Source organism: Nasonia vitripennis, chromosome 4, assembly GCF_009193385.2.
Source record: "Nasonia vitripennis strain AsymCx chromosome 4, Nvit_psr_1.1, whole genome shotgun sequence".
In the NCBI taxonomy this organism is placed as follows: Eukaryota; Metazoa; Arthropoda; class Insecta; order Hymenoptera; family Pteromalidae; genus Nasonia; species Nasonia vitripennis.
Window position 1 is genome coordinate 22837885 of NC_045760.1, and position 20160 is coordinate 22858044.

General features: G+C 35.0%; 1 protein-coding gene across 2 annotated transcripts in view; it reads left to right on the top strand.

The window, feature by feature from the left end:
• LOC100120296 (ATPase family AAA domain-containing protein 2-like) overlaps positions 1-20160 on the top strand; it is a 35718-nt gene that overhangs the window by 8656 nt on the left and 6902 nt on the right. The window contains exons 5-10 of one of the 2 annotated variants that reach the window (XM_031929802.2): positions 11270-11451; positions 12124-12310; positions 12612-12797; positions 13634-13775; positions 14129-14233; positions 18066-18411. In XM_031929802.2, the coding sequence (XP_031785662.1) occupies positions 11270-11451; positions 12124-12310; positions 12612-12797; positions 13634-13775; positions 14129-14233; positions 18066-18411 (1148 nt within the window). The remainder of the gene's footprint in view (positions 1-11269; positions 11452-12123; positions 12311-12611; positions 12798-13633; positions 13776-14128; positions 14234-18065; positions 18412-20160) is intronic. The other variant, XM_031929803.2, reaches the window with a different exon arrangement.

Genomic DNA, 20160 nt, shown 5'->3' on the forward strand with positions numbered 1-20160 from the left:
TTATAAGTATAATTATAGATTTGTTACATCAATTTCTATTGCAGACTGTTTTTTTATTTTTGGTTATAATTAAGCTCTTATTTTTAGTAACATTAGTAGAACTTAGGAACCGTGTCTTGAGATCATAACATAATGGAGTCTTAGTGATTCGAAAGAAAAACGTTGCTCTAGTTTTAAAGGGTCATCATGTACTTCTAATATATGTAAATCTAGTTTTATTATTTTTTAAATTATGCTTTGTAATTTCTTTACCAGATCTATTTCGATTATTCTTATATACTCCGCTCTATATGCTATGATTCTATAGCTAATCATACTTTAAAAAAATAAAACATAATATATAATTCTTAAAGTTTCCGTTGACACAAGTGATTGCAATCTTATAAAAAATATATTCTAGGTACTTGGTTTTTTTTGTCCCACCTTAAATTATAGTCGAACACGATTCCCATCAGGTATTTGTAATTCTCAACTCTAGCAATCTTCCGATCCTGAATTTTAACTTATATTTGTGTCGGTATACACTATTACAATAGCTTCCGTAAGTCATGCAGACTGTCTGATCTACATTCAGAGATAATTTATTCGACGCCAGCCAATTATATCTATTCACTAATAAGAATCTGCTCATTTTAATTTGACCCTCTACTATGACAGGGTAGGTTCAGGGGGATCTTCTTTAAGACATTGTTTGTATGTTATATTAAAAGCCCCAGAATAGTAAGTACCCGTAGGGACACCTGTATTGGCTGTATTTATTAGCATGTTATCACTGTCACTATCTTCTATTTTAAGAGTTCGACATCTTTTATCAAGGTAGCTTGAAAGCTCAGATCCAAAGCTGGAACTCTAATACCAAACAATTTTTAAGTAACAATTTATGATCTACAGTATTTAACGCCTTGGCCAAATCGAGGAAAATAACAATCGTTCGTTTATTCTTATCCACCTTATTATATAATACTTCAGTAATATAGTTTAACGCACTCTTATAGAGCCAATATTCTTTCTAAATCCAAATTGATGCTTAGATATAATATCATCCTTTTAAAGATGATTCTTTCAAAGATTTTCGCAATGTTGGATATAAGTGAAATCGGTCTGTCATTATTGATGTTATGTTTTTGACCTGCTTTATATACCGATATATACGTTTTTAGTATTTTTTAATCCGGCTAAATACCGGCTAAATACCGCGAGTATACCGCGATATAACTATAAATAACCTTCAACCTATCAAAATTACTATTGGCAAAAAAACTGTTTCACTTTCAAAATGAACGGATGTGTAATTTCCGAATGCTCAAATCATCTGGTTATTCTCCAGACCAAAAATGTTAGGACCCTGAAGTTTGCCACTTATAAACTAGCTATACGTATAGTGTAGTTGGATATTGCTTTCTCACACACTTCTATCATATCAAGTGGCGCGGATTATAAGTGCTAGATATATGTACAGGGTGGCTGATGACGACGTCTAGGTGGTGCGCTCCGTGGTTTTTTGTGTCTAGGTGTGAAAATCATACGAGGACAGAGTCTAGGAGTACAGGGTGGCCGATGACGAGGTCTAGGTAGTTCGCACCGTAGTTTCCGGTGCTCTAGGTAAATAAATCATTCGAGGGCTGTGTCTAGGTGTACAGGGTGGCCGATGACGAAGTCTAGTCTAGGTGGTGCGCTTCGTGATTTTTTATGTCCAGGTAAATACATTATACGAAGACGGCTTCTAGGTGTACAGGGTGGCCGATGACGAGGTCTAGGTAGTTCGCACCGTGTTTTTCGGTGTCTAGATGTAAATATCATTCGAGGGTGGTGTATATATCAGAACAATCAGTGATTTCATGTTAGCGATAAAAATGTTATGCAAAAAAGCCATAGTCGAAAGGTGCTAAAAATGCTTATATTTTATTTTTATGACAAATATGAAAAATACTTAAAATATTTACAAAAAATGATTGAAATCTCTAAAAAAATTAACTTATAAAAAAGTAAATTGGCATGTCCGTTTCATTTTGTTTATTGGTGAACAACTAAAAATTTTTTTTTATGTATTAAAACGTCATGCAAACACCATAAGTAAAATGAAACATGGCAAGTTTCGTAGTAATTAGCTTGAGAGTTGTTCCTGGCTTCATTACGATTAAATACAATGAACTTGACTTTGTTTGATTGATCTCAGTTCTTTTCTATCTGTAATTTCGTTGCGTAAAATAATCAAACTCGCCTAGCCTTTTACTTTTTTATAAGTTAATTTTTTTAGAGATATATAAAAGTTGACTATAGCGATATGCTCGAGGGCCCTTATTATCACTTATTAACTTATCATTATAGCTAGGTTATTTGGACCTCGCATTGACAGTATTTTTAAAAATATTGAAGGTTTTAATTTGTTCTGTTTTCATCTTGTTGGCAGTAAAAAAACATTTGCAATACATTACAATAATGTACGTCATTGTAACAGTTACGTACTGAGCGGAATTCGGACATTTTTTACACAATTGTACAGAAACGTACGCGAATGTACGTAGATATTGTACAGTATCGTGCCAAATCCTACATTTTGAGTACATTTACAAAAAAGGATTTAGATCAGCATGTACGGCAAAATATGCAAAAATACGCGAACGTACGCGAATGTACATACGTGAACGTACGAGACCGTACGACGTAGATGTAGGCAAATGTATATTATTGAAAAATTATACGGTAAACAGTACATGTATTATAATATTCAGTTATTATTACATTTAAACAATACAGTTGAAAACTGGCTAATATAATAGTACATTTGATTTTGAAAATAAAAAAAGTTTGTTACTAAAAAAAAATTTAATAATCGTATTGCGCAGCAAATTGTTTATAGACTAATGGTATATCAGCAATCACCATTACTTTATCAAAAACATTATATTTCAGACAAAACAAGAAATATGAGTAATAATATATGTAATAATAACCGACTAAAGTAGTATGAAAAAATTGGAAATTGTAATTTATTAGGACATGGCCCTACTAAAAAAAAACAGATGACAATCAATTGATTATCAGCTGATAACCTGCTGGTAATCGTGCTAAAACGTCAGCTGATCATCAGGTGATATCAGCTTAATATTTTTAACCTGTAGTATATTTTTTCGAAGTTGTTTTAAATTAATAAAATTTATAAAATTCACATAATGAGGGCCAATACGGTTTTTCCATCCAAATGATAACACCAAAACACTGGCTGTGAGCTACGAAATTTTTATTCTTTTATAATTTGATTTAAACAAAAGTTTTTTTAAATATTGTGAGTTCTGTTAACAAAGCAATGCTTACTAAATATATAAACTAAATTATGATATAATTATTAAATAAATGGATATTTTTTATAAAACATTTAATATGAATAAAATATCTCCCGCGAGTCATTAAAAATTCCCTTGTGTACTTCCAGATAAAAAAATCAGAAAATTAAGAAATATTACTTTTCTGTACAATTGTGTACAAACATGTATAATTGTGTACCTTCGCGTACATTCGCGTTTATTCTCGTACATTCGCGTTTATTCGCGTACGTTCACGTAGATACGTTCGCGTACGTTCACGTATATATGTTCGCATACGTTGTCGTACATACGTTCGCGTACGTTCACGTATACGTTGGCGTACATTCGCGTACGCTTCGTACGCTTATGCACAAGCGAGTATATTTTAGAATCGTAAAATTTGACGTATAAAAATTGTTTTATCTCTGATAATGTATAAAGCTGCACATATTCGTATAAATGAGTATATTCCAGCAATTTTTCGTACATTGGCGTATGTTGGCGTACGTAGGTATACGTTTGCGTACTTTCGCGCACAATTGCGTACGATGACGTACAATGCTGTATTAAATGTCCGATTTCCACCCAAAACGTACGCGAATGTACGTCAACGTATACAAGTCTACAGTAATGTACCGAAATTTATCACAATCGTACAGTGATTTGCGTTTTAATACTGTTGAAAATTGTTATACGAGACTGAAGTAGTCATTCATTACATTTGCAATATTTGGCTTATTTACTATTTTTTGGGTTATTTATTATTATACAATCACGTGATTTCATTTATTATTTACTTCTACCCATTTTACTGTTTATGATGCTCCATAGCTGAATTGGATTACCACCACTTCTTCTTATTTTGTTATTTTCAAATTTGTAATAATAAAATTACATAATTTTTGCTAATTGCATATTTAAAAAAAATTTCGTTGTTTTTCGTTCTAATTGATGATGCAGTGCCCTAAATAACGATACCTATTGCGTGCTGTAACTATACTATTGCTCGGTTAGATACCTATAACGTTATGTTGAATTTACCTTATGAGTATCTAGTCAATCCCAGATTTTAAAACAAGTAGATCTTCAATAGGGCCTCGAGCTTATTTGGTTTTTATTATATTTTTGATATTATAAATCTTATAAATTATAATGTGAAAAAATTAAAATTTCTGCATTTTAACCAACTGCCATGATGTAGTTTCTTTATCTAGGGGTAGGCAGAAAAAAAATAAAACAATAAACTTTACAGCGAGCAGATGGAATGCCTTAAATCCTATAATCCTAAAGGGTCGATCCTTAGAAAGAGGCTTACCGGACCGTTGATTTATGACGTTTTTCAGTTATCTCGTCGAGGTCGCACAACATGTGTTTCAACCATACTTTTCGTCTTTCGTTTTGTATATAGCATATTTAATAAAGAGCATAATTCTTCATGTTAAGTAAGACGATACCATCTACTGGATTTGTAGGTAAAGCTTCCATGATCCCCCAAACGGCTGTTTGAAATTTTGAATTGCTCTAAATAGAATGTGCGACTTTAACAATGTCGAAAGAAAAGACTTTTTTTATTAATATTATTGATTTGCTGAATTATGGATGTGACGAGACTCGAAAATAGATCGAAGGTGAAAATCTTTGGAATAAATCTGTTGGCTCGACAACACATGACCCAACTAAGATAATATTTTAACGCGAACTCACTTTTTTTATTTTAATGAAACAACATTTATTCACAAATCATATATAGTGTACATTGGTGAACGTTGACACACCAAGAGCATATTTTACAATGTTGAGATACAGAATTTGGCGCTGTATGAAAATAATAATTCAGTACATATAAATACATGTCATTTTTGCTGGAGACTAAATAAACATGAGTCTTATCCTATAGATGTTCCCTGTTAGAAAAAATGATAGAAAAAACCAACTTTATTTTTAACTATATTTTTCAAACAAACAAAAAAAACAAAACAAAAGTGAAATGCTCAGGAGTGCACGAGCTATTCTTAATATTTAAACTAACCGTTAAGAAAAAACTACGGAGCATAGCTACGTATAATTATTACCTTATCTATTATCACTATTTATAATGTCCTCTAGCCACCAATAGCTTGATCTTTTCTTGAAGTTGAAGGCTTTCTTGTCCATGTCTGGTATCGCAGTAGAGTATACTAGATCCAGTCTCTGCGGTGTATTAACATCATATATTAACTTTTTGTTGGCCATATGTCTACTTATATGATAGATGATAGGCGTGCCATCGTCACTTTGGATCATTTTCATTTTATCTAGGTATAAGAAACCTTTGGGAGGCATAAATCCAGTTTTTGTAGTTTTAGCCATATATTTCTCATTAGGAAAGTATGGTCTACATATCAAACCATTGTTTTTAACTTTAGATGAGGACTTGATGTGGTTTCTCGTTAATTTAATAATGAAATTATCAAATCTATTAATTTTTACCATGTTATACATTTTTTATGTTTTTATGTTAAAATGTTAAAAATTACTAATCCTGTAACGATAATTGTCTTCTGGATCTCTATTTGTCTAAACAAGCTCTTAAACATTTCTTTTCAAAGACCCTTATTTTTTCCATAAGACTGGCGCTTATGTTAAACCAAATTGGGCTAGCATAACTTAATATGGATCTGATTAATAGCTGATAACAGATTATTTTAGCTTTTACTTCCAAGGCACTTGAATAGAATAACTTATGATTAGCCTGAAAAGCCTTATGAGCTTTATCTAATTGGATCTTCACATGCTGGTTGAATTTTAAGGTATTATCTATAGTTACACCAAGATATTTCACAATTTCCTTGTGTGGCACAGGAGTTGAACTATCAGAAATTTCACAAATTTGAAAGTCTCTCCAGACTTTTTTGGCAGAATTTGGCATTGTCATATTTATCTCTAAAAAAAATAGTTTCACACTTAGAAGTATTAGTTTCTAGTAACCAGTTCTTATAATACTTAGTTATATTGTTAAATAGGTTGTGTAATTTACATTTTATCTTATTAATGTCCTTATCCGCCACATAAACTATCAAATCATCTGCAAATGCTATGGAGTATGTTCTGTTACCGTTGTTCAAGTCAAACAAGTTAATTACATCACTATTGTAAATATTAAAAAGCACTGGAGAGTTAATGGTACCCTGTTGTAAACCATCTTGAATATCAAAAGTCAGCGTTGACATCATATTCCCACTGGCTGTTGTAAATTTTTTTTGATGAGTCATACTCCAAATTAATCTAGTTAAGTTGAATGGAAATTTTTTTCTTATAAACTTATACATAAGGCCATCGAGCCACACAGAGTTGAAAGCTTGCTTTAAATCTATCAAGCAAGCACCGACTAGTTCTCTATTATTAATATGCCAACACATTTCTGATACTAACTTATGCACTGCATGTACTGTGGAGTGGTTTCTTTTAAACCCAAATTGATTCTCTGAGGTCACATTTTCCCTTTCACATATACCGATAATTTTTTCATTTAGAACCCATTCAAAGATCTTGCTTACTGTAGGTAACATGCTAATCGGTCTAAGGTTATTAGCATCTGTTGGATCTTTACCCTTCTTTTTAAGCGCTACAACTTTAGCAATCTTCCATTTATTAGGGATGTTGCGTCGCAACGCAATTTACTGTAAATCTATACACATAATTACATACAAAGAAATACAAAACACACACACATTTCTCTATGAATCAACAACCCACGCGTCCTACGTGACCAAGACAATGCACTCAGACGCGCACAGTTTTTATATAGTCATATTTTTCATTAATCCGACAGAATCGACAGTCCCTACGCGGCTCTCGAGCATCTGCAGATTTATGACACGGACGATTTTTTGCATCGGTCAACGGGTCCACGATCGGCTCGCAGCCCTTCACACGTGTGCTCAAGATGCGCACTTTTTTCTCGACAAAACGCAAACGCGACAAACTTTCTTCTACCCAATCAGCACCCTCATTTCCAAATTTTCTCAGCCAATCAGCTCCTTCAAATTTCCACTAGGCGTACCCTAAACTACCCCTTCCCGACACTTCAAAATTAAGCGATCGACGGACTACCGATTGCGAGCAGAGGACCAGGAGATCTGACTAGACAGTCGCGGAGTACAGACGCATTAGCTGGCTCCGTGAGTCATACATCCACACACTCAATACGTATACACGTCAACACTTATTCTATACAACATAATTTACACCAAAGTTACATTCTTGTGAATAAATTTCATATTATTTTACACCTAAACAGTCGTTTAAAATTAGTTTTGCAAACGACATATGAGGAGAAAAACACCTTGTCCCCTCGCAACAAGGGAAGTACCCATTATTAATAGCATTATTAAAAATAATGGTATAATCTCTTATTACCGCTAAAGTAATATTTTTTAGTACTATATTAGGAACATTGTCACAGCTTGTAGATATTGTATTACTCTGTTTGCGTATTAATCTATTTACTTTAAGAAAATTAGTCAATAGACCATCCACATCTACAATAGGATTGGTTGCTGGATTCGCATCAGAGAAGTCACAAATTGTACCACTACTTGCACACTGAGCATGGAATTCTTGTATCACCTTATTGATAATTTTCTTGTGTGGATCATCTGTGATTTCTTTCTTGCCGTTCATATTTTCATCGCTTTTATTTACCTTATTTGGGTCCAAACTTATTCTGTTTAAGATTTTGGAATCTGCAACTGGGATTTTTAGCGTATCCAGAGCAAGGTCGTTCTTATATCTAAATCTATTCAGTTTAGGAAAAAATTTATCCGGATTCCTGTGAACGATTTTAGAAACAGCTTCTTGCCAGTAAGAACTTATTAATTTTTTTAATTCCTTATCTAGATTTTCCTTAGTCTTCTCCAAGAGTTCTTCACAACTTTTTTTTTCAAATAAACTATTTACATCTCTCTTGAACCTTAGTTTATGTAATTGTGTGATAAGATAACTTTTGTGATCTTGCAGCTTCTTAATTTTTCTATTTACATATTTGTCAGTCGAGTTGACATATTTATTGATTGGTACTGTCTCCTTGATCGTCTCTGTTGGGCTTCACGTTTTGTTTGGTCAGATCAATCTGTTTACTATCTATATTTATTAATATTTGCTGTTGCCATGGCATAGGATCTGTGCTCGTTTATTTGGTTTTGATCATTTCTGATACTCTCTAATTTACCCATTCTATTAATAATAGCTGTTGTACTTTCTGTTTTCACCTTATCGTCTAATACTTTCAGCTTGGGATAGCCCCTGTATGACGTAGAATACCCAGTAGCAGTACAATTCACACAGTACAAATCTTCTCTTTTTGCATGCACAAGGTCAACCGAACACTGTCCAGGTGCATGTTTTTCTGCACATTTCACACATCTGTAGTTCATCTGACAGTTTATAGCAGTGTGCCCTAACCTTTGGCAATTCTTACATTGGACTGTAACAGACTTTCTTAATGGTTCCCATCTAACCTTTTGGTGAGCTAAGTTCTTAATTCTGAACAAATTATTCAAATTACTGTTTGGCGATACTTGAACTATGAAAATATGTGCTTTGTAATCATTCTTGAAGTTAATAGACGTTACTTTAATGCTTTCCACCCCTTCTGCTTCTTTATCTTTTAGTTCTTTAAATATATCATCATTGGTAAAGTCACCATTTATGCCTTTAATAACTACAGATTTCAGCTTTTGACTTTTGGGAGTATACGTATAAAATTCTACCTTTTGATTTTTTAGGTTAATCATAACTCGTTTATAATCCTCTTCCGTGTTACTATGAATAGCATACTTGCTTGCATTAATGTACTTTATAGAGAACTCGTCTTTATTTAGAATACTTTTTACAACTGCGATCAGTTGTTTGGTGTCAAACTTTTCAACAAAAATCGGTGGGCATCTAAATTTCCCCATCATATTAATATTCAAATTACTTAGTCTCTCACAGTTAGTTAATCCATTGTTAGGACTTTCAAAGTTATCAGGAAGAGTGCCTCGCGGCTTCTCTTTACCTGTGCTATTCAATTCAGCTATACTATTATTCATATCGTCCAATTCTTGATCACGCCTGATCTCCATTAACTTACTGACCTTGCTCGCATCTATTGCAGTGTTAACATAACCTCTTTTTGCTTCGCTCGACAAATTCTTCGCGAAATTAGGACTTTCGTTAACTTTCGATGACTTTTTCCAATCAGGGGCAAACTGATAGTAAGTTAGACTATTCTCGTCTTTCTTTCTCTTATTATTTAGCAAATTATCTATGCTATTCACATTATCAAGTTGCGAGAACACATTTGGCGTGCCGCACCCGACGGCGTCCGCCATGACTCCTTACCGCGAACTCACTTATTACAGATTGACTATTAAACGTTCTTAGAAACTGACTATATGAGAATTTTTAAAAAAACTGTTGACAAAAAGTATTCGTATATAGCTGCTCCAATATCCGATAATTATCTTGTGCAATTGGCACGTGACACTTATAAACTTTGATGTTATTGTTCACATTTTTTGTTTCATAAAAACGTATAAATAATAAAATGATTAATAATGCTATTTTTTACCAGAAGGAGGATCGTGGAGGGTTCACCTGCAAATCCGCTAGGGGCGCAGCTCTCACTTAACAGGACAAATAGATGTTTCAAAGTTTGAGCATTAAGCACAATTGAATTCGGACAATCGCGATGTTCACGCACTATTTCACTATTACGTAGGGGTTTCCCTCTTTTTGTCCTACTCATGGCCTCTGTGGCATGCACAGACTGACATTGTGTTTCCCCTAGCCATTGCCAACAAGTCTCTGCTCGTCTTGGTCGACTCATAATAATAATAAAACTCCAATAGTGACTCCAGCTACTATCTTCAACTTGTATAAAAGAGGTGACAATGCTACAGCACTCGGGCATTTACTAGCTTCTACCTATATACAACATGGTGCAGGATATTCTCTGCCAAGTTTCGCGTAGAAAAATCTGCAATGAGGTTACTGATATGTGCAAATCCATTAAAAACCGGACACTTTTGGGGGTCTGAGTGAACGAAATTGAATTTTGAGGGCATACCTCCCAGACCAACTTTTTTGGGTTCCTTAGGCCACTCAGAACCGGAAAACCCTTGGGTTCCCGCGATTTCGAAATACTTATTTTTTTGTCGGGCAATTTAAGGAGGGTCCGGGGATATAGCAAAGTGATGAGAATCTCCCCAAATGAGTATATATATTTTCCTTTATACATCACACATGAAAATTTCAGATCGATTGATCGATCCGTTACCGAGACATTAACAAAAACATTAACATTGGAAACGCTCTCCTCTTATGGGATGACAGCAAAATTTGAGATTCAGATTGTTTTTTAATATGCTTAAAATAATAAGTCAGTGAAAAAAACATACTTTTAGCAAGAGAATGGCATGCTAAATTGATTAGTACCCTTAAAAATTCAGTTTACCGGCTATTTCAATGAGAAAAAGACCAAAACGTAAATGAAGCCGAAAAAAAATAGAGTGCCACAATGGCTATACTAAGCGCCTACTGCATGCGAGTGAAGCGACCTAACCTCGGAGAGTTGCGGAAATATATCAAACTCGCCTAACCTTTTACTTTTTTAAAAGTTCATTTTTTTATAGCTACTTATTTATTTTTTTAGCTCCTATCCTGTAAATGAATGAACATTGAAATAGTGTGGTTGCGAAAATGTGAGGAACCTACTTAGGCGGTTCCCACACATTTGTTTGCGCCTTATATAAAAATTATTGCATAAATTATCCTGATTGATTAAAATTCTGAATAAAAAAGCGCCTTTATTATATTACTTGCAAGTGAATTATACGAGTATTGAACATATTAATGAACTGCCGCGGATCTTATCATCTTTTTGTACGAATTACAAATGAAATATTTTCTTGTAATTAGTATTTATTTATTTATCATTGCAGGTCGAAAAATTAGACTTCATAAAAGCTCAACAGAACATAGTGCCAGCCTCGCATCGCATTAGCATAGCACCGGTGAAAACATTATCGTCAGAAATACGACCACTACTCCAGGATCGGTTGAGTCATATCATGTCAAACTTGCATGTTGTCTGCCCCCCTGAAATGATAAACTCTGATGAATCGTAAGAAAATTAATCCATACGCATGAACATATATAAAATATTACTATTAATAGTTTCAACCCGTACATTATGTTAAGTATTAATTTGATAGAGTCGGGTATCAAATCTTCGTTCCTACGAGTAGATTGAATCTGTCAAATGCCAATGTCCGGAAAACTGAATCCTTATACAAATTAAGTTATTATTATTAGGAGCGAAAATGTACTTTTCTAAGCTAGGATTAAGATTCAAGTCATATAGATCATACTCGAATCACCCTGACGAAAACAATGTGTTAAAATCTGTGCATAGATCTCGGCAAAGTTTATTCTACACAAATCCTCTGCGTAGAATTTAGACTGCCCCTTTGAAATTTCCAGAAAACTTCTAAAAGCAAAAAATTAATTTGATAAGTGGCTATATGTATGGATTATCATCCGGATTATAGTGCCTACTAGATAGATACTCATCATCATAATTTTTTGCTTTTTAAAATTCATAGGGAATTAAAAGAAAACGGTCACTATTTTGTGCATAAAACTTTGCAGAGATCTATGCACGGATCTGAGCACATCATTTTCGTAAGAAACCATCCAAGTCTGAAAAAGCCCAAGCGTTTCCTGTTGTAAACGATATCTTTCTCTTCCTGAGCGAATAATATACTGTTATTGCCGATACATTAAATACGCACAGATATAAGAAAGCTTCGCTGCATTCGACGAATTGTCCGAGAATCTTATTGTGCGGAACAGACGATTGTCACACTCGTCATCTGGGGCCAGCTGTCCTTCACACTCTGGAGCATCTACCATGTCATATCTTAGATGTGACAACTCTCTTTGAAGAAACAGGAAGAGCCGCTGAAGAATCAATTATTCAAGTATAGCTATTATTTACGATGAAAAATTATTTTGTTGTTAATCATTATTAATTCTTTTGAAGCACAGTATGCTATGCTTCTAGCACCGCAAGTTAAACTGTACAAAAATATGAAAATCTTAAGATCAAAAACTCGCTAACATTTTTCGCGTCGAAAATAAACACGTCTTTTCGATTCGCGAGTTCATTGCACGTCAAAATTTATACGTGCATGCGAATACATCGAGGCGTTACACGAGCACTATAATATACCCCCTGTTCGTATTGAATGTTACTGAAAAACGGTATATTTCTTTTTGTAGAAAGTGAAGGCTGCGCGACACACGCTACCATCTCTATTGTACGTGCCAGATGTTCTATCTTGGTGGGATTTGGTGGAAGAAGCCGGGCGCGTAGTATTTACGTCTCTAATACGAAGTCTAGATCGTTCCGTTCATATCCTCGTTCTTATAACGGCCAAATGCAGTAGACAAGATTTGCCACAAGAGGTTAACTATTCCTTTTCGTTTTATTAGTTAAGCTTTTTGAAAGAAATTCGTGACAAGAAGCTTAAATGTTGTGTTATACATTTACTCTAGATTCAATTTTAATTGAATTTTATCAGACTCCAATTTTTTTACATGTCTGTTATAAATAATAAACCTTATAATTACCGAATATAAAAATGTATTCTCATATTGACCAGCCCAAATAGTGTCTCCTTATTCATTTTCTATTATCAAGAAATAAAATGCTTCATTAACACCCGTAATATTTCGGTACAGTGTACTAGAAACTGAGTGACGCGTTTAATAGTATAACCATCTTTGTATTCATTATTCGTCGCTCCCTACGAAGAGTAGCACTGTTCAAATTGTCCCTGTCCTTAATGAACATTTTTACATATTCACAATTGACAACTTTTTACCGAATTTAAAATTGTTTTCCTCCAAATACAATAGTTTTTTACAAGCATTTTTTCTAAACTTTCACTTTTTTTAGAAATTTCCGAAATCTTTTAAAACTTTGAGGTTTGTCTCTCTTTGTCCAAGGTTTTCATGAACTTAAGCAACCAAATAATCCAATAAAAACGTGAAATTCTCACATTTTAAGTAATATAAAGTCGCGAGTTGTGCTACTCTTGGTGGCATTTCTGAACTGTGCTACTCTTCGCGGCATATCGTGAGTTGTGCTAGTTTTCGTTTGAAAATTTGAACTGTGCTAGTCTTCGTAGGGAGCGACGCTATGCTGGTGCCCAATTATCAGTACCAAAGTATAAAGACTTGAAGAATTATTCTTTCAAACATATCAGATAACTAATTTGCTTGTACCAATACATCTTTAGATTTTAGAGTTATTCAATGAGCACCAGGGAGAAATCCAACAAATAGATTCACCAAATGCAACTGAACGAGAAAATTACTTCTACGAACTCTTCTTAAGAACCAATTCTGGCTCCGACACTCTGTCCCAAAAATCATCTATCGGTATGCATTTATTTTTTCTAATGAAAAAACTACATTTTGTAGAGAGGCGACTTTTTAATTTTCTATTAAATAAATATTATTACTGCTTGTTACTATCTAAGATCTAAGAGAAAGTGATATATTGCATTATAATTGATAATCGAGGATATAAATGTAACTTTATGTTGGTATAGTAACAAGTAGAATAATATATGTATGAAAGAAAGCAAAATGTGTGTTGAAAACTCTTAATAATTTTTCAAAACAACCGAATGCTCTCTGAAACAAACTATTGCATAAAAATAAAAATTTACACAGTACACAAAATGAATGATCGATTCCAAGCGATTAAATTTATTCTTATTTATGAACAGGTGATATGTCAGATTCACTGCCTCCAAGAAAGGTCAAAATGGAAACCAGAATGCGAGCAAAACTTGGATCTCTTATTCCCGAGAATTTAGGAAGATCCAGATCAGGTAGTATTAATAAAACAATTATTAATAAAGCGTGCATGAAAATGCCTTCTTCAAAGCCCACGAAGTTAGGAGAAAATCTAGTTTAATAATGGAGTGAAAATAGTACACTATACCATACGAATGCGCAAAGTCGGTAATTCCCGCGAGAGCGGAATCTTTCGAGCAAGCGAGGGCCACTAAAGCGAGTATGGGTACATCTACTCAGTGTATGAGCAAGCGCACTAGGATCTAAGTAGGCTTTTTGACCTCTTGTCTTCGGCTGAGAGACGCGCTCATGCTACCTCATCTCCGCATTTGTACTGCAAACTCCATACACTCGGTCTAAAAAACCCACTTTACGCCCTTGGTACACAATATACTATTTTGTAACACATGCACGATTTTCGTGTTTTTTTTTTTGACCTAAAATGAGGGACAAAAGTTGTCGTTTTCCGACCAGCGGGCGCAAATAGTATATTTCGATACAGTGTGCGTAAAATGCACTTTTACGCACGCCCCGTGTGCGCTCAAGCACATTTTCCGCCCCTGTATCGAAAAATAACGTTCGATACACGTGCGAAACGTTGATTCTACACGAGTGGGAGGTTTGTCACCCGAGCGAAGAATTAACGCGCATTTGCGCCCGCTACTCAATTCATTGGCAAATCTTCTAAACTCGCAAGAAATTCAACAAGTGCATTTTGAAACGCGAAAATCAATACATGCGTTACAAAAAGTATGGTGTGCACCAGGGGCTAAGCGGGCTTTTTTAAATTAGCGAGCAAAAAAAGCTTTGTGCTCGTGTCAAAAAAGTCACCTTTGTTCCGCTTATATAGGCACAAAAATGCAGAAATCAATACATGCGTTACAAAAACTATTGTGTGCACCAAGGGCTAAGCGGGCTTTTTGACCTCGTGTAGATATTCACACTCCGTCTAAAAAAGCCTACTTTACACCTTTGGTACGCAATTTACTATTTCGATTTTGATAGAAATATACCATACGAGGTATAGCAGGATATCATCATGTGAGCAACACCTTTTCCTCATTGCGTGACGCACTCCCCTAATAAAAAAAGTACGATCTCTTCTGGCCGGTCCGTGTACTATTGGCTAATGGCTATTATGATCCACCAGCGGATTTCGCGAAATGGGGTGAGGTCTGGCCACGCTGGTGGATTTTTATGTGATTCCGGCGCACTGTCGGTAAAAAGTTGTCAACAGAGCGCATTGCTCGAGCCATGCTCACATAAACCCGAAATCTAACCTAATATACGCATATTTAATTAAGCGTTTGATTATTAATAATATAACATTATGAATGCGTTATTTGTGCTGTAAATAAAGTTTATTTTACTTTTTTACAATTTAAAAATTGCACTAGTCGAATGCCAGCCATTTGTAAAAAACCGTAAGAAAATGTCAGGGTTTCCTGGCTAGCCGTTACCAAAATCATTAGCCAATGTTAGCAAAATTGGCCAAGCGATCGTGAAATATTCGAGAACGTTTTTACCAGGGTCATGGCCCACCTTATAAATACACCATTATATTTTTATTCTATACTAATACTCTAATCAATATCAACATAATTATACTAAAAGTAGTGTTTTTATTTGAAACTTATGTATATAAAATTGTATTATTCTCAAATAACATTAATCGTTGATTTGAATTAAAAATAGGTTAGATTTTTCAGCATCTGTCACATAACTCTTAAAAAAGTAAACGGTTAGGCGAGTTTGATATATTCCGCAACAAAATTATAGATCAACAATGATAGAACAACTCTCAAGATAATTACTACGTCACTTGCCATGCCCGTTTCATTGTACTTATAGTGTTTGTATGACGTTCTAATATACATCACCCTCGAATTATTTCTACACCTAGACACCAAATACCACGGTGCGAACTACCCAGACCTCGTCATCGGCCACCCTGTACACCTATACGCCGCCTTAAATGATTTTTACACCTAGACGCCGCCCTTAAATGATTTTTACACCTAGACGCCGCCTTTAAATGATTTTTACACCTAGACACCAAAAACCACGGAGCGTACCACTTAGACCTCGTCATAAGCCACCTTGTACATCTAGCTAGAGACACCGCCCTTGAATAATTTTTACACCTAGACACCAAAAACGACGAGGCTAACTACCTAGACGTCGTTATAGGCCACTCTGTACCTCTAGACACCTTCCTCGAATGATTTTTACACCTAGACACAAAAACCCACGGAGCGCGCCACCTAGACCTTGTCATCGGCTACCCTGGCAAGCTAGTTACTGTTACAGCTCTGAAACGCAGAGTATGCACTGGCAACCTCTTAAGGTGGGGTTCTGGTGAATTTTCTAACTTTTTTATATTATAGTCTCATTTTCTTAAACTTTGTACTAATATTCGGTATAAAAAAAGAGAAAGATTTGTAAATTTTGAGCCAAGTATATAGTATATTTTTCAAATTATTGCAAATAGATAGTTTAAAATTGGGCTTACTTGCAAAGGTCTCTTACGCATTCCTTTTTAACTAAAACTAAAATTCTTAAGGCCAATGTTAATAAATTTACATTTATTCAAAATTAATATTTCATAGTGACCCGATTTTAAAAAAGACAATTAATAAAATTTAGTACGTGAAAAATCGGTTACTGGACAAAAAGTTCTTCTAATTTTTAATCCAAAAACTGATTTTTTAGGTGCCAAATTTTATTAATTGGCTTTTTTAAAAATCGGGTCACTATGAAATTTTATTCTCGAATAAATGCAAACATTGTCCGTAAGAATTTTGGTTTTAGTTGAAAAGGAGTGCGCAAGAGACCTTTGCAAGTAAGCCCACTTTTTAACTATTTTTTGCAATGATTTGAGTAATATATATGGCTCAAAATTTACAAATCTTCCTCTTTTTTTATACCGAATATTAGTACAAAATTTATAAAAATTTGACTACGATATAAAAAGTTAGAAAATTCACCAGAACCCCACCTTAATTCAAAATATCGTAATATATTATTTTATATTTTATTGAGAAAGCAATTCTCATTTGTATATAGCTTTGCGGCCAACTTCACGGTCCTAACACTTCTTGCGGCTAACTTAACGGTCCTTTCACATTTCGGGCTGAAGAAGAAAAACGTAATTTTAGCATTTGTGGATTATACACTCACATATTATAAAAATAAGCAGCCTTTTCACTAATATTTTTGTTGGAAATCATAGTTTAGCTCAGAAAACATACTAATAAGCCAAAAAATCTTACGAACAGTAACAATAAGCATTTTTTTCTGTATGATGAAAAATCCGAACACCAATATAGAAGTAAATAGTGTCACGGGCGCCGCGGCTTCGTCTGCTTCTCAAACTCTAAAATTTTTAAACTTTATATTTAAAAGCTCAGCATTGAATTAATATCGGTATCTTCAAAAATTAATTTCAGCTTAAAGAGATGTATCGCTATAAGATAGGATCACTGCTGCAAGTAAAGGCATTCAATGTTTGTACAACAGGGCGTCTAAGCTACTGGACCTCAGTAGAACGTAGAATATACGCAAAAGCTAGGCATTAATTTTAGCGGCAAGTTTGGGGAGACGGTTATAATAAAGGGAGGATCTAGAGCATGGGAAAAAAATCAATGTGACGGAATACCGCTCGAGGGCCGCGTATACTTATACGGATATGTACATGCCTGAAACGAGCATAGCGAAACTCGTCCGAGCGACCACGTCTCTTATTCTCCCCGCGCAACGTGGTATAGCATACATATACATAGTGAGAGGGGGAGAGAAAAAGAGCGCACTCTTACAGCCTTTCCGAAAACGTGCTTACTTAGCGTGCTGTATTCGATTTTCGTGCAGCCACGGCAGCGGCGGCGGCGGTCGCGGGCAAACGCGAGCGCGGAGGCGGCGAGGGTCCCTCTGCGAAGCGCCAGCGGCTCCACGGCCCGGCCGGAAATCCTTTGAGAGCGTCCCGAAGTGCTGAGCGGCTGAGCGAGACGCAGATGCAGGATTTATTGCGCAGACTGGTCAGGCTGACGGAGGGCTGGCCCTGCCAGCAGCTGGAGAGTTTGCGCGCCTCCCTAGAGTGGGCCCTGGACAGCCACGAAATCGATGCCTACGGACCGCTTAATGACTGCATCGGTCACTTCGAAGCGCACGGCTACTGCCCCGACTACCTCAGAAGAGACTCTAAGCTCGACTCCACGTAAGACTCAATCTCAAATTCAACGTAAATTGAATCCAAGCTTGTATACTCAAAATTATGCGCCCCGGTTTCCCCTAGCTTAATTATAGTTGCATAAATATTTTGATCGCTACGCAGGTTGATCGTTAATTGCCACATATATAAATGTGTAATATACAATATGCCAAAAAAAAGTAGGATTTAAACCTCGAGTTGAACTGAAATGCAGTTTTCACATTATACCTATATCTGGGCACCACATGCTTTTATACAAACCATTATACTGGAACAAAACCTACGCGGGACCGTTGTGTATGAAATCACAATAGGGGAGGGGGGGGGGGGGCAAACCCGTATTGCCATTGGGTATAAGAGTACGAATTACCTAAGATCAGTATCGCTATTGGCCGTAGGGAAGGTCCAGGAACTTACACATAGAATTGTGTATTCAAACCGTTTGCATGCATAAAGGTATAACAAGCCCAACGGCCGTGGAGATCCGGCAACGCCGCATTCTTCCTAATTCAAGCGTCAGTTACAACTTTGTCAAATCTCTTCTCTCAATACAATATTAATGATCACGAGAAAAATTATTTCATTTCATGGCTTATATATTTTTTCTACTCAATTAATTCATAATACATAAGAATAACCATGCATAAGAACAAGATGATTTTAAGGTGCGTCAGCAGTGCTCCGTATCTTTACTTTACATATGTGCAAATCCACGACCGACAGTACACAACTCGGGTGTTGGAAGTTGAGAATTTCAAATTGAGGGCACGCCTACCAGACCAAATTTTTTTGGTTCTTTGCGCCATCTAGAGTGAGAAAATTCCCGCGTGCATCGCCGATTGCTTGCCAAACTTTTTTGCGGGGCAGTTCAAATTCACTTATGGGAATTTAAAACAGGGAAAATTAACGAAACCCAGAAAATTGCCACTTTTTGTCTGAAGGCGCAATATAAAAATGTATTTTAATAGAATCAAAGTATTAAGAATATGAATTAATTTGAGGGCTGGTGGGTTAATAATGGTTGCCTAGGTCAAAAGTTGTCTAGGCTTGAAAATAGTAAAAAGTCACAAAGATTAACCCACTAAAACCCATGCTAAGACTGGTTGAGATAGCGACAAACAAACTGTGCTATCCTTTGCATAAGTGAAAAATAAAATATACGTATTTTTTGTTATGTCATTTGCAATTGTTTATAACAAAAAAATTCATAATTTTCAAAATCTGAATGCGGGAATCGATTCTGGAGGTAAAATCGAGACGAAAACCTATATAACACTTTTTTGTCAGAGTTCAATTTGTTATCTTTATGTAGAAATAAACTATTGACAAATAAGTGTTTTCATTCTCTTGCATGGTATGTGGAATCATATCAGTATTTTTTACTGATAAATTTTGAGATCTTATACTGTAATTGGATAAGTTTATTTCATTTCGCAAATCCTTCGATAATAACTTTATTAGAAAAAACTGAAATCTCGATTTCCGCATTCAGATTTTGAAAATTATGAATTTTTTTGTAATTTGTTTAAATAATTTGTTATAAACAATTGCAAATGACATAAGAAAAAATACGTATATTTTATTTTTCAGCTATGCAAAGGATGGCACAGTTTGTTTTTTGCTATTCCAGATAGATTTTGTTTGGGACTTGACATGGTCACTTTTTCTCCCCAACATGCAATTGTTTATTCCTACATTACACTAACAAATTGAACTTTGACAAAAAAGTGTTATATAGGTTTTCGTCTCGATTTT